The 15,217-nt window shown below is 44.8% G+C and overlaps 1 protein-coding gene across 1 annotated transcript in view; it reads left to right on the top strand.

The window, feature by feature from the left end:
- ME2 (malic enzyme 2) overlaps nt 1-15,217 on the top strand; it is a 50,080-nt gene that overhangs the window by 15,742 nt on the left and 19,121 nt on the right. Inside the window, exons 2-5 of the mRNA XM_032213783.1 lie at nt 5,142-5,263; nt 6,333-6,466; nt 11,851-12,000; nt 14,252-14,327. Of these exons, the coding sequence (XP_032069674.1) occupies nt 5,156-5,263; nt 6,333-6,466; nt 11,851-12,000; nt 14,252-14,327 (468 nt within the window). The 5' untranslated portion in view covers nt 5,142-5,155. The remainder of the gene's footprint in view (nt 1-5,141; nt 5,264-6,332; nt 6,467-11,850; nt 12,001-14,251; nt 14,328-15,217) is intronic.

The raw sequence follows: 15,217 nt of genomic DNA, 5'->3' as shown, positions 1-15,217 counted from the left end.
TATACAGAGTGACTTTCTAATTATTTTGTTGAAAGAATATAATAAAGTCACATTATTTTTGTTGAAAGCAAAATACTACACTACCTTTGATAATCAAGGGGCCACAGTTAACATTTTGGGAGAACGAGAGATTCTAGAGGTTTAGGGCTAAATGATGCAAAACATCTGGAGTTGTTCCTATTGGTTGGCATAGGTAAGATGAGTTTTCTCATTATGTTTTAAAGTTTCAACTATATTAAGCTTAATCTCAATCTGTCTGAGTAAGCAATTTGTGGCTTTCCAAATGTTGCTGAACTTCCACTCCTATTGGAACTACTGGTGAGAGACTCTGTATAGGTAGTCCTCAACTTATGACCATGCTGGTTCAGGAATTCTGGGAGTTGAAGTCCACAAATCATAGGGGCCATGGGTCCCCACCCCTGCTTATAGGATACCAACATCTGGGTCAGCCCCACCAAGTCAACCAGGGCAGAAAACCAACTCCACCAGAAGGCTAGAGTGACAGTTTATTACAATTATACTTATTCATTTCATTTATCTACTAAACCTGTATACCACTCATCTCTCTTATCACAGTGATGGAAACCCTTTTTCGCCTCGGGTGCCAAAAGCACGCATACATATGCTATTGCGTGCACTCTCGTGCCCATCCCCATTATATATCCCCCTGCGCTATGCCCCTTGCACATGCGTGCAAGACCCCCCCACACTTCCGGTATGCCTGGTAGGTCCGTTTTTTGCCCTCCCCAGGCTCCAGAGGCTTTCTAGGAGCCTGGGGAGGGGGGAAAACGGCCCAACACGCAAACTGGAAGTTTAGGAATGGACTTCCGGGTTGCCCGTTGGGCCGTTTTTCTCCCTCTGGAGGCTTCAGGAGGCTTCCCAGAAAAACAGCCCAACGCATAAACTGGAAGTCTGTTCCTAAACTTCCGGTTTGCACGTTGGACGAAAATCAAGGCCACAAATCAGAGCTGACAGGACACATGCCATAGATTTGCCATCACAGCTTTATCAAGTGACTCTGGGCGGTTTTACAATACCATAAACAGCAGCACGAAGCATTTACAGAATGGAAACATTTACACCTCGGACATCAAAAGTTAAAACATTCCAATTAATATTAAAATGGATAAAAAGACCAATAGGTAGCACTGGTGGAAGTGGGATCTTCTCCTGATCTACTAGCCCCCTTCAGAATGGAGTGCACCCTTCAAGGTTAGTAAGCAAACCCAGGTTTGTTTCAATTTAGTTTATGAGCTTGTCGTTACCACACTAGGTAACGTCATCATCAGGATTTTCTTGTCCTTTTCCTCTTTAGCTTATAAATGTCGTGCGCGCAAAGTGAACCGGGCAAATTCACTTAACTGTCTGGCTTAGCAATGGAAATTTTGAGCTCAACGATACTCCTCAGTTGAGGGCTACCTGTATTTTATATCATTTCCTTGCTACCTGCTGTATGGGATGTTTTATGAAGGAAGGTGGTACATTTCCCTGTTGCAGGAAGATGTAAATTTAGATGCATGGAAGAAAGAATGAATGAATGAATGAATGAATGAAAGAAAGAAAGAAAGAAAGAAAGAAAGAAAGAAAGAAAGAAAGAAAGAAGAAAGATTGATTTAGAGAAATTATAATATCAGGCCTGCTGCCATGTTCCTTTTAGATCTTTGGCCTGCCACACTTCTATTATAATACTCTATTTCTATAGTGGGGAATTGGGTGAGGGGATAGTACGGAGTAGAATGTTATGTAGCCATAACAAAATTCTTTCTAGAAAGCCAAGGTCATCCTTGGTCTCTGTACCTCTGCACCTGACCAGAACTGGATGGGTGGAACTGCCAGCGTGGCAGTGGAAGATTTGACCATGTGATGGACTTGTGGGTGTGGGGGCAAGATCTTGAACTTTCAACTGGGTGGGGAAAACCAGGAAGCTTTCAGATTCAGGTTTTCCCAAATGTGCCAACATGTCTCTCTTAATAAATTGGAACTTTGAGCAATACTTTGCCTTGGACTCTGATTTACTTTCAGATGCTATTTGGAACCCTGACAGATATGTTGCTCTCTGAGTTTCTACTTTGGCATAGTTCCAAGGACTTATCAATGGGGCTAGAACTGGACAGTATTTGAGAAGGAAGGATAAGCCACTGATGTTCGTCCATTGTATTCAAAGAGGACCTTGACATGTAACAGGTTGTGGGCTGGCTGCAATGTGTCCGCAGGTTGCTGGCAAGGCCTTTACGGGCACGAAATGTTCTGCCACAAGTTGGGCAGACCTGTGTGGGCACCATTATTACAGCATTTGCAGCTCTGACTTTGCGGAGTGCTTGCTTCTCTTGTTCTTCGGTTGTCCTGTCCTCAGATGTCTGGCAGAAGTGTTGGTGGATCAGCACCCGCCACGTCGGTCGATCTTGTGCCAGGGTTTCCCAGGAGGTGATGTCAATATCCAGGGACTTGAAGGAGGCTTTCAACGTGTCTTGGTATCGCTTCCTTTGTGATTGCTTTCCTTGAGGCAGCTCACTGTAGAAGAGCTCTTTGGGGATGCAATAGTCCCATGATGGCGAACCTACAGCACACGTGCCACAGGTGGCACGTGGAGCCATTTCTGAGGGCACGTGAAGCATTGCCCTGTCATCTCCAATGCGCATGTGTGTGCTGATCAGCTGATTTTCAAACTGGAATTGTGTCTGTCAAAGGGGTTAAGCAGTGGTAGTCAACCTGGTCCCTACCGCCCGCTAGTGGGCGTTTCAGCTTTTATGGTGGGCAGTAGGGGTTTACTGTAACTCTGTTTTATAAATTTTATAAAGTAAAGTTACTTCCCTATTCCCTAAATCAATATTACTGTGGAACCGGTGGGCGGTTAGAAAATTTTACTACTAACAGAGATACAAAAGTGGGCGGTAAGTATAAAAAGGTTGACTACCCCTGGGGTAAAGGAACAAGTTTCCTTTTTCTTGGGTTACACAATAACCTTCCCAAACGGATCACCTTGGGGATAAATTGGGCCACAGTTGCCAACCTCTCTGTGCTCCAGTCAATTATGGCACCATTTCTACCTGGGGAGTACAGTACAACACTCCTCAAGGCCACATTCTTGGAAAGGCCCAAAGTATGCTGAAAAGTGACTCATGAAACCTCCTAATGACCATTGATACCGAGTGAGAAAGCAACCTCTGGACACCCTTACATAGTGCTGTTTACAGCATCAAACATATAACATTATACAGTACTTATTTGATTTATATCATGCCCTTTTATTGGATTTTCATGGCAAAGATACTGGAGTGGGTTGCTATTTCCCCCTCCAGTGGATCCTGTTTTCTCAGAGCTTTGCCCATCTTGGGTGGCCGTGCTTAGCTCATAACTTTTGAGCTATGCAAGCTCATTCGCCACGACAAGGCAGTAATCCATGAAGGGGTCGATCAAACTGGTCAGCCCTAGAGGAGGTCAACCCTGATTATTTAGAATCCTGAAGATGAAACCCAAATACTTTGGCCACCTAATGAGAAGGAAGGACTCCCTGATGCTGGGAAAGATTGACGGCAAGAGAAGAAGGGGATGACAGAGAATGAGGGGGCTGGATGGAGTCACCGAAGCAGTAAGCATGAGCTTAAATGGACTCTGGAGGATGGTAGAGGATAGGAAGGCCTGGAGGAATGTTGTCCATGGGGTTGCGATGGGTTGGACATAACTTCGCAACTAACAACAACATGCCCTTTCATCCAGGCAGTGTGGATAGATTTCCTTCCTCCACATTTTCCCCATAACAGTAACCCTCTTAAGTTGAGTTGGTTGTCAGTTTTAATGATGGGGCAAGGTGATTCCGTGCCTTAACTGCCACACCTCGCTTGTATGTAATAAGAGCTTCATGTCCACCCAGGTAAGGATGGACCCGGGGAAAGAGATATTTTTCTGACCTGGGCTTCCCAAGAGCATGAAGCAGACTCCTCCTTCCGATAAAACCTCTTTTATTTAGGTTAAAGGGGATTCCTCTCCAGCAAAGTCCCGGCAAACAGTCTTTCATGATATTTCACAACTATAGACCTTAATCAGACTTGGAGAGCTGCCAGGCCGATATCTTCCAAACACCACTCTGTAGCAGACAGTGCTTGGCAAGAAGTCAGGAACAGATCTTCACTCTAATGAATTGAACTAATGGTCTCCTGCAAACTCCTTTCACTCATCTTTATTCCCTATGGGAGGGGCCATTCACCATCTACCTGTGCCTTTACTCCTTGTTCCTTAGCTGTTCCTTTCTCCTGGCAACTCTGTACAGGCTCCAGCTGGGAACAGGCTCCAGCTGTTTGTCTGCTAAATGATGATGTCCGACTCCGAAGGCAGCTGATAACTGTTGGATGGCCCTGGCCCCATCTCTGCTTCAACACAGAGCCCTCATCAGAGCCTTCCCCAGACGCCACAACTGGCTCATGTTCCTCCCAAACCTCCTCACTGTCTGAGTTTGCAACCAGATCCGCTGGCTGCTGGTGGGCCACAACAGATATTCTCATTTCCTTCTTGAAAAAAGGAGAAGGCCCTTCTTCCATTGTGTGTGTAGAGTCGTGTTTATCACCGTCCATGCATTTCATCTGCTGTCCATAACCAAGCAACCTCTCAGGTTTTGCAGCTGTTGCAAAGTTCAGAATTCCCACCCAACAACACTTTTGGGAAATCTAGATATTGCATGTACAACTCATGCAGGGCATCGCAGATTGAGAAGCGCAGAATGAAACATTGGCTTGGAGCAAGAGTGTCTACACTTGGCAACTTTAAGACTTGTGGACTTCAACTCCCAGAATTCCCCCTGCTGGCTAGGGAATTCTGGGAGTTGAAGTCCGCATATCTTTAAAATTCCCTTGGTTGAGAAACACTGCTGTAGAGAATGCAGAACAAAAGGGCAGAAGGGTTTTTCGTAGCATAAAAGTATCAAACCCACCCGAAAGGCTTCTATTGGAAAGAATATTCTTAACGTTGATTTTTTCCTCTGAATCATTTACATCCCTCAAAAAAAAAAATCTTTGTCTTATTTATAAACAGTCTTTCCCCCCCCCCCCCATACAATAATATCCTGCTTAACTAAAATTGGAAAATCTGCTTGTATCTCTACATTTTTGAACAATGCTATTCCATTTCTTCTTTTTCCTCTCTCCTAGGCAAACTATACATAATGTTCTCCCGGTTAAGAATAGCCGTTTCCCCCTGCGCATTGGCATGCCGTAGCATGCATAGGAAGGAAAAAGGCAAGCCTTTGATGCTTAACCCCAGGACAAACAAGGTAAATATCATGGGGGTGTTATACGCCATGTCTTATATTCACAGTAGGGCTGCGAAGATTAAAGTCAGATGGAAGTTTTGTGTTTGGACATTAGGCAGTGCCAGATATTAAAAGAGAAAAAGAGAGATTCTTTTGGTGAGAAAAATAAGTGCCTTTCTACCTAAAATCCAGGCTTGACTTGGTAGCTCAATTGGGCATTTGTTTCACTGAAACTCACCCATTAGAGGATGCAAAATGCTGAGCGAACATCAGGGCTAAGAATGGCAGCCATATAGAGAGTAGGGCAGGGGTGAAATCCACTTATCTGTGCTACAAATTCAATAGCAATGTGAGCTCGCACAGTGTGAAAAACGGACACCTGCAAAGGTAAGCGAACAGCGTGATGGTGGTGGTGGAATCTGCTGTGCCACACAATTGAGATTAGCTAGAAAGCAGGAAATCCTGCTTCCTACCTAATGTAAATTGTGCGTCACAGCTGATTGTCATTTTTTTTTACCACCGGTTTGAGCGAAACAGTAGCATTTTTTACTACCAGTTCGTGCGAACCCAGTCCGAACCGGTAGCATTTCACCCCTAGAGAAGGGTACCAAGGGATTTGCAGATAGTCCTTGAGTTATGATCATAAAGTATTTGCCGATTAGAGTCGTAACTTGTAATGGTTGCAAGTGACTTGGTTACATGGTGAGCAATAGAAAACCTATTTTTATTAAATGTGGCATCAATCTCTAGCTCAAATAACCATATTTTTACATTCAACTCTAGAATAAGAAGAAAATGAGCAGCATTCAGTAACGTGAAAGGAACTAATCATGATCAATGTCTTGATCAGGGGTGTGACCCTTTTATGACTTGTGGACTTCAATTCCAAGAATTCTTGAATGAGCCATGCACGTCAAGTCATAAAAGATCTATGGTTCCCCACCTCTGGTCTTTTGATTAAGGACAAAGGGAGGAATCATGTTTCTGATGAGGAGCTGGTAGGATCGCACTAAAATTGTTTGGCCAAAGGGCTTCCCCAAACCTGGAATGGAGGCTAATTTTATCTTTCCCTCTTGCTGTCTCCATTCAGGGTATGGCTTTTACCTTAAAGGAACGGCAGATGTTGGGGCTTCAAGGACTCTTACCGCCGAAGATTGAGACGCAGGACATCCAAGCTTTACGTTTCCATAAGAATTTAACCAAAATGACGGATCCCTTAGAGAAGTAAGAGCTCATTGGAGGAGAATTACTTTTTGGGGACTGATTCTTTGTGCCTTGTTAGTATTGAATTCCAGTTATGATTTGGAGAAGCACAATTGCAGATATCCCAGATACCCTAGAGCAGGGGGGGGTCACCAAACTTTCAGACTTCAGGGACCACTAAATTCATAATTTTAAATCCCAGAGACCACTGATATGATCTGCTTAATGACCGGCTGGGTGAGCAGGGCTAGGTGGTCACGTGACTGGATGGGTGTGGCCAATTTGATGTCATTCACATCGAGGGGCGCCTTGTGGTCTCTACTCACCCTTCCCCTCCCAGCTATTCCTCACTTCCCTGCCCGGGCTCCTTGGGGCCCCAACAGGAGCAGTTGCTGAAACTAAGCAGCCACTATGAGAAAGAGTTGGCAAAACAGCTGGCTCAGTTCAAATTGGATCTGACCAAGAAGGAGGCTCAGCAGAAGCACCTCATTAATGACTACAAACATAGGCTTTCCAAGCAGAGGGGAAACCTGCAGGAGTACAAGGCCAGGTACCTGCGCCTGGAGGCTCAGCAGGCTAAAATGGTCAGCCAGTTCCAGGCCATGATGCAGTCTCACTGGAACGAGGCCCTCTGGCTCTTTGTCACCAGCAGCACTTCCATCCAGCCTTCACCCAAAGCGTGACCTGTCAAAACCGCGCTCGACTAAGCCGCGCCCGATTAAACCGCGTCACTGACGTCATCAACAGGGCGACAACAGCCAGCGCGGAGAAAGAAGGGCGCTTTAAATAGCGCTTTGAAAGCAAGCCGATTCAACTTAAGGTAAGGGTTAGGTTTAGGGTTAGGTTTAGGGTTAGGTTTAGGGTTAGGTTAAGGGTTAGGGTTAGGTTTAGGGTTAGGTTTAGGGTTAGGTTTAGGGGGGTTAGGTTTAGGTTTAGTGTTTACAGCGTGCTTCTGTCTCCGTGCTGTTGTCGCCCTCTTGATGACGTCAGCTACGCGGTTTCGTCGAGCGCGGTTTAGTCGAACGCGGTTTTGTGGTGGAACCAATCCAAAGCCCTGCACCAGGAGGCTGAAGAAGACCCCAAGTCAGAATTTCTGCCCCCCCTCCGACGCACAAAAAAGACCCCGAAGGGGGAGACACTCTGCAGCAACACAAGTGTTCATTGCACGTATCCGGCCCGGGGGCTGTAGTTTGAGGACCCCTGATTTAGTGCAATATAAAAAATGCAAATACCACCAAAATTTTCCCGTGGACCACCAGTGGTCCACGGACCACCAGTTGGTGACCACTGCCCTAGAGAGGGGAGAATGCTGGTTTCTGGGATTGTCCTTCAGAAGGGACCAAATGCATTCACACCCCTTGTCTCTATATCTGATTTTTTTGCAAGCCATCTCTTCCATTCTTTGCCATTTTCAAAATATTCCCAGGATTTGGATTTTGTTCCTGATTTTAATACAGTGGGGTTGGGTTGGCGGGCTACCTTCAGCACTCCCTATCCTGTACCTGCAACTTCTCCAGAGTCTTCCAGGATCTCCTTACCAAAATTCAAAGGCAGTTTCATTTTAATACCATTTTTTAAAATAAATTCAGCCCCTGCGTGCCTACCTTGGGGTAGGTTTAGTTCTGAGTGAGGTCTTGAAAGTTAGTCTAGTTGTTAAGGTACCAGGATAGAAACTAGGAGGCTGGAAGTTCTAGTCCCGCCTTAAGCATGAAAGCTGGCTGGCTGACCTTGGGCCAATCATCAGGGGACTATGAGTTCTAATTCCAATAGGATCGAAAGCCCAATAGGTAATTTTGGGCCAATCATTGGGAGACAAAGGGCTCTAGTCCTGCCAGGCACAAAGGCCAGCTGAGTGATTTTGGATCAATCACCAGGAGATGGTGAGTTGTAGTTCCACTTTAGGCACATAAGCCAGCATGGTATCTTTGGGACAATTTTTCTCAGTCCAACAAACCCACATGCTGTTATTGCTGTGAGAAAGATAGGAGGAGGAATAGCAGCAATAGCAATAGCAGTTAGACTTATATACCGCTTCATAGAGCTTTCAGCCCTCTCTAACCGGTTTACAGAGTCAGCATATCGCCCCCACAGTCTGGTCCTCATTTCACCCACCTCGGAAGGATGAAAGGCTGAGTCAACCTTGAGCCGGTGAGATTTGAACTGCTGAACTGCAGATAGCAGTCAGCTGAAGTGGCCTGCAGTACTGCACTCTAACCACTGCGCCACCTCAGTTCCAGATATGTTCATCACCTTGGGCATAGAAAAATAATAAATGTAGGATAAAAATAAAATCTAATTATTTTTCCAGAATTATCCCGCAGCATGGCTGAAAATTTAAGTCCCGTGCCTCTGGTGAAGGTGTAACACTCTTGCATATACCGTATTTTTGGGAGTATAAGGCGCATCTCCCCCCCCCCCCCCAAAAAAGGGTGAAAAACTGGGTGTGTCTTATACACTGAATACAGCATTTTTGGCTTCCTGAAACCCCGCCCCTTCACAAAAAGGGACGTGCAGAGGGTTTGGGAGGCCTGCAAAGTGCTCCTGGGGACTGCGGGGTGGGGGGCAAAAACGAACCAAAAAAACGGCTTCCTAAAGCCTCTCTACAAGCCTCCTAAAGGCTATGCATGCCCTTTTTTGGCAAAAAATGAGCCCGTTTTCATGGGTCATTGGGTCATTTTTTGCTCATTTTTGCCACCACCCCCACCCAAGCCCCAGGAGCACTTTGCAGGCCTCTCAAACTCTCTGCATGCCCCGTTTTTCACAAAAAACGAGGATTGCAGAAGGTTTGAGAGGTCTGCAGAGTGCAAAAACTTTTTTTAAATTGACCTCTTCAAAATCTTGCTGCGTCTTATACTCCAGTGCGTCTTATAATCCGAAAAATACTGTATATTGTGTGTGTGTGTGTGTGTGCGCTTACATATGTATTATCCATATTACCTACATATATATTAGCAATGGGTGGAAAGTAATGAAGGAGAGAAGCAACTTAGAACTAAGGAGAAATTTCCTGACAGAACAATTAATCAGTAGAACGACTTACCTCCAGAAGCTGTAAATGCTCCAACACTGGAAGTTTTTGAAAATATGTTGGATAGCCATTTGTCTGAAGTGGTGTATGGTTTCCTGCCTAAACATGAGGTTGGACTATAGGACCTCCAAGGTACCTTCCAACTCTGTTACTCTATTCTGTTCTATCCATCTGTGTCTATTTGTTTGTTTATAACATTGATAGGCTGCCCATCTTACCTCAGTGTAACTCTTAAGTTGTATGGTGTCTTTTTAAGTCACTGCAGTCTTCACTTTAAGCATTTATTTTTCCTTCTTGACTGGGAACATATTTTATGACTTGAATGTTAATATATAATCTTAATGAGCGAAGTACCCAAAAGCTGGTTAATTGACCATAAAGTGACATGCGGCTGGACTGCATACTTATCAAGAGAATGCCATTGTACAAATGTTGACTAATCAACTTGCATTCATTTTTTCCCCTCCTGATTCAAAGGTTTCTGCAATCTAATCCAAGCCCTGTTTTTATGGGGGGAGTAAATTGAGATTCACGAAGTTCATTTCTGAATAACTACGCACAGCATTCTGTCTGTAGTCCAAGGTCATTTTCACAACCACCTACTTCTATACACAAGAACTACTGTTTGTAATCGGTGTGCCTGCAATGCGGAATATGGAATCTGAAACTGGCGTTCATTAGAATGTGCATTCTGTATTAAAAATAGCTCTTGTCACCCGCTTTGTTTTCAACAGCGACTTTCATTTGCCTCTCTTCTTCATCCTTCGGTCCAGCAAATTGGAATCTTCACCCTTCATGGTATAGCTAGAAGGAAGATTACTTACTTCACATTTATCCTCCCAGATTCTAGAGTTTCCTCTCCGTTCCCCTCCCCTCCTCCCTCTCCTCCCCTCTCCTCTCCTTTCCCCCCTCCTCTATCCTTTCCCCTCCCCTATCCTCTCCTTTCCCCACCCCTCTCCTTTCCCCTCCCCTCTCCTTTCCCCTCCTCCATCCTTTCCCCTCCCCTCTCCTTTCCCCTCCCCTCTCTTTTCCCCTCCCCTCTCCTTTCCCCTCCCCTCTCCTTTCCCCTATCCTCTCCTTTCCCTTCTCTCCTTTCCCCCCTCCCCTCCTCCATCCTTTCCCCTCCCCTCTCCTTTTCCCTCTCCTTTCCCCTCTCCTTTCCCCTCCCCTCTCCCCTCCCCTCTCCTTTCCCCTCCCCTCCTCTATCCTCTACTTTCCCCTCACCTCTCCTTCCCCTCCCCTCCTCTATCCTCTCCTTTCCCCTCCCTTCTCCTCTCCTTCCCCTCCCCTCTCCTTTCCCCTCCCCTCTCCTTTCCCCTCCCATCCTCTATCCTCTCCTTTCTCCTATCCTCTCCTTTCCCCTCCCCTATCCTCTCTTTTCCCTTCTCCTCTCCTTCCCCCCTCCCCTCCTCCATCCTTTCCCCTCCCCTCCCCTCTCCTCTCCTTCCCCTCCCCTCCTCTATCCTCTCCTTTCCCCTCCCCTCTCCTCTCCTTCCCCTCCCTTCTCCTTTCCCCTCCCCTCTCCTTTCCCCTCCCATCCTCTATCCTCTCCTTTCCCCTATCCTCTCCTTTCCCCTCCCCTATCCTCTCTTTTCCCTTCTCCTCTCCTTCCCCCCTCCCCTCCTCCATCCTTTCCCCTCCCCTCTCCTTTCCCCTCCCCTCTCCTCTCCTTCCCCTCCCCTCCTCTATCCTCTCCTTTCCCCTCCCCTCTCCTCTCCTTCCCCTCCCTTCTCCTTTCCCCTCCCCTCTCCTTTCCCCTCCCATCCTCTATCCTCTCCTTTCCCCTATCCTCTCCTTTCCCCTCCCCTCTCCTTTCCCCTCCCCTCCTCTATCCTCTCCTTTCCCCTCTCCTCTCCTCATGATACCAGGCTGTATTACATTATACATACAATATTTTTCCTGGTGGATGTTCATTTCATTTGGATTGCTTCCTTATCCATGGAGATACTCAGTCATCCAGGTCATGGTTGTCCCAAAGGTGCTTCTCCCCTCCCCCCCAAAGAGGTATCTGGACTTTCTTGTTTTTCTTTGAAGACATTTCGCTACTCATCCAAGAAGCTTCTTGGGTGAGAAGTGAAAGGTCTTCAAAGAAAAACAAGGAAGTCCAGTTGCCTCTTGAAAAAAAACACACCTTTGGACTTCCTTCGTTTTTTCCCCCCTTAAAGTTGTTTCGCTACTCATCCAGCCAAAACTGAAGAATTTTCTTGGATTAGAAGCAAAACGTCTTTAAGGGAAAAAAACAAAGAAAATACAGAAAATAAAACTGATTAGTGAAGGAGAGCCAATACTCTGTTTGAAGGTTGAGATTACTCCTCCAAAAGAGCCAAATATGTAATCGTACATATTTCTTATTGTTTCTCCACTTCTCTGCTTGCAGGTACATCTATGTGATGGGAATCCAGGAAAGAAACGAGAAGCTGTTTTACAGGATCCTACAAGATGATATCGAACAATTAATGCCGATTGTCTATACACCCACCGTAGGCCTTGCGTGTTCCCAGTATGGACATATTTTTAGAAGGCCAAAGTAAGGACAGACTTACGATTTCTTTACATAATGGTCACAAATGTTTCTTCTCTTTCATTCTGGACACTCAATAGCAGACTCACTGTTCTTTTTAATTTTATATGCATTATTTATTAAGATGGTATTTCTTAGTAAAGCACTATTTCTGCAGGTGAAGAAACTCAAAGAATTTTTTAAAAGAAGTTTTTATTTTTATTATAATATAAGCAATCCATCCATTAAGCAGTGTGTCATCTGGGTACAAATATCTTGTGCAGTCACAATTCAAATTTACAATCATATTCATTATTTATCTATTCCAGTTTAATACCAATACCTTGAATATCTAATACAGTGGTAGTCAACCTGGTCTCTACTGCCCACTAGTGGGCATTCCAGCTTTCATGGTAGACGGTAGGGGTTTGCTGTAATTCTGCTTTATAAATTTTATAAAGTTAAGTTACTTCCCTACTTTAGAAATCACCATTACTGTGGAACTGGTGGGCGGTTAGAAAATTTTACTACTAACAGAGATACAAAAGTGGGCGGTAGGTATAAAAAGGTTGACTACCCCTGATCTAATACTATAAAAATCCTCTTATTAATTTATTTAGCTCTATTATATTAACTCTATTGATGCATTTTTACACAGCTAATTTTACTTCTAATTCTTATATTTATTCTTACCATCGATAAAATGATTCCCATATAATTTAATAATCAGTATGTTCTTTCTCTTTAACTGCCAGTGTTAATTTGTTCATTTCTGCACCTTCTAATATTTTCCTAATCACATTCTCTTCTGTGGGAATCTTCACTTTTCCAATTTTTGCAAATACAATTCCAGTGGCTGTTATAACACGAATAATCAAATATACATTTTCTTTACTATAAGTTTTTGGTAAAATCCCCCCTCCCCCGGAATATTTCAGGTTTTAAATCTATATGTTGTTGTATCATCTTTTGCAACCATGTATATATTTTAGTCAAGTATTTTTTTTTGCTTCTACCCATGTCCACCACATATGATAGTACGAGCCAGGTATATATAGGGGAGACATGATAGCAGTGATCCAATATCTCAGGGGTTGCCACAAAGAAGAGGGAGTCAAACGATTCTCCATGGCACCTGTAGAACAAGAAGCAAGGGTGGAAACTAATCAAGGAGAGAAGCAGCTTAGAACTGAGAAGAAATTTCCTGACAGTTAGAACAATCAATCCGTGGAACAACGTGCCTCCAGAAGTTGTGAATGCCCCAATACTGGAAGTCTTTAAGAAGATGTTGGATAGCCATTTGTCTGGAACGGTATAGGGTTTCCTGCCTAGGCAGGGGGTTGGACTAGAAGACCTCCAAGGTCCCTTCCAACTCTGCAATACAATTGTATTGTATTGTATTTAGTGACATTTCCAGCATTTAACTGATTTGTCCTTGAACATCTTCACCAATCTTGCTGGTGGCAAGTGTCATCTATAAAACATCTCATACAAATTCTCCTTATATGTGGTTGAGAAACTCAAAGAATTGATGGAGATGTTGCTTCCTCTTGTTTTATTCTCCTTCTTCACACATGTTTTGTTTCCACTTAGAATCCATTTTCTACCTTCCAGGGAGTTGTTAAGTCAGGAAGAGCCATATACAAACCTTCTAAATAAAATGACTCATATTTATGACGGTTGCAGTGTCCCAGGGTAGGGCGATCCCCTTTTGCGACCTTCTGACGAGCAACGGGGGAGCCAAATTCACTTTATAAAAAAGTGTTACCAAATTTAACAACTGCAATTTGTTAACAACAGACGTGGCAGGAAAAGTCATAAAACGGAGGGGGGGGGGCGGGAAATCACTTAATAAATATCTCACTTAACAACAAAAGTTTTGGGCTCAATTGTGGCCATAAGTTGAGGACTACCTGTATTGACCTTTCTTTAATCAAAAGAGTCAATGTCTCCATCTTGGCAAGTCCTGTGAATTTCACTGACCATGAGCTGAATCTTCCCATTTTCCACTCAAGTATTTTGAATCTCCCTCTCCGTCTTGAATTGTACTTCTTCGTTATTATTGCTTGTTCAGAGATGTATTTTCCTGTTTCATTTCACGTGACAAAATTAAGTGGGTGTGAATGTTAAAATCAGATAAACGTTGCTTTTAACAGTGACATAGGTCTTAGTTTTAACCCCTTTTTTTTAAAGGTGTCATATTCAACTCTTTAAAACAAATAAGAAGGAGAACGTATACCAGTTTGACACTTGCATTTCTATCTTAATTTCTTTGCAGAGGATTGTACATTGCCATAACAGATAAGGGCCACATCCGGTCTGTTGTAAACAACTGGCCAGAGAATGATGTGAAGGTACGGAGTGGGGTTTCTTTTTTCATGTGGACTTTGTATACCAGGGACCACCAATCTTTCGGACCTCAGGGACCACTAAATTCATAATTTTAAATCCCACGGACCACTAATATGATCTGCCTAATGACTGGTTGGGTGGGCGTGGTTAGATAGTCATGTGACTGGGTGGATGTGGCCAACTGGATGTCACTCATGTCGAGGGGCACCTCGCCAGCTTTTACTCGCCCCTCCCCTCCCAGCCACTCCTTGCCTGCCTGGCCGGGTTTCTTGGGGCCCCAACAGGATGCAGTTGTTGGAGCCAAGCAGCCACCATGAAAAAGGGTTGGCAAAACAGCTCATTTCAAATTGGATCTGACCGAGAAGGAGATTCAGTAGAAGCACCTCACTGAGGACTACGAGCATAGGCTTTCCAAGCAGAGGGAAGACCTGTGGCAGTGCAAGGCCAGGTACCGGTGCCTGTCGGCTCAGCGGGCTGAGATGGTCAGCCAGTTCCAGGCCATGATGCAGTCCCACTGGAACGAGGCCCTCCGGCTCTTCACCACCAGCGGTGCTTCCCTCCAGCCTTCGCACAAAGCCCCCCACATGGAGGCTGAAGCAGACCCCAAGTCGTAATTTCTGCCCCCCCTGCTCCCTACAAAAAGACCCCGAAGATGGAGACTCTCTGCAGCAACACAAGCGTTCGTTGCATGTATCCGTCCCAGGGGGCGTAGTTTGAGGACCCCTGATTTAGTGCAATATTAAAAATGCAAATAATTTTTCTGTGGACCACAAACATTTTCTCGCAGACCACCAGTGGTCGATAGACCACCAGTTGGCAACCACTGTTCTATAGTACCAATAGTCTTCCTTCGGTGTGAATAGATGGGGGGTACGCTCGCAAGCTAAACTAT

This window comes from Thamnophis elegans, chromosome 3 (assembly GCF_009769535.1).
Source record: "Thamnophis elegans isolate rThaEle1 chromosome 3, rThaEle1.pri, whole genome shotgun sequence".
Taxonomy (NCBI): domain Eukaryota; kingdom Metazoa; phylum Chordata; class Lepidosauria; order Squamata; family Colubridae; genus Thamnophis; species Thamnophis elegans.
The sequence above is the reverse complement of the archived record's forward strand: the minus strand, read 5'-3'. Positions and strand labels throughout refer to the sequence as shown.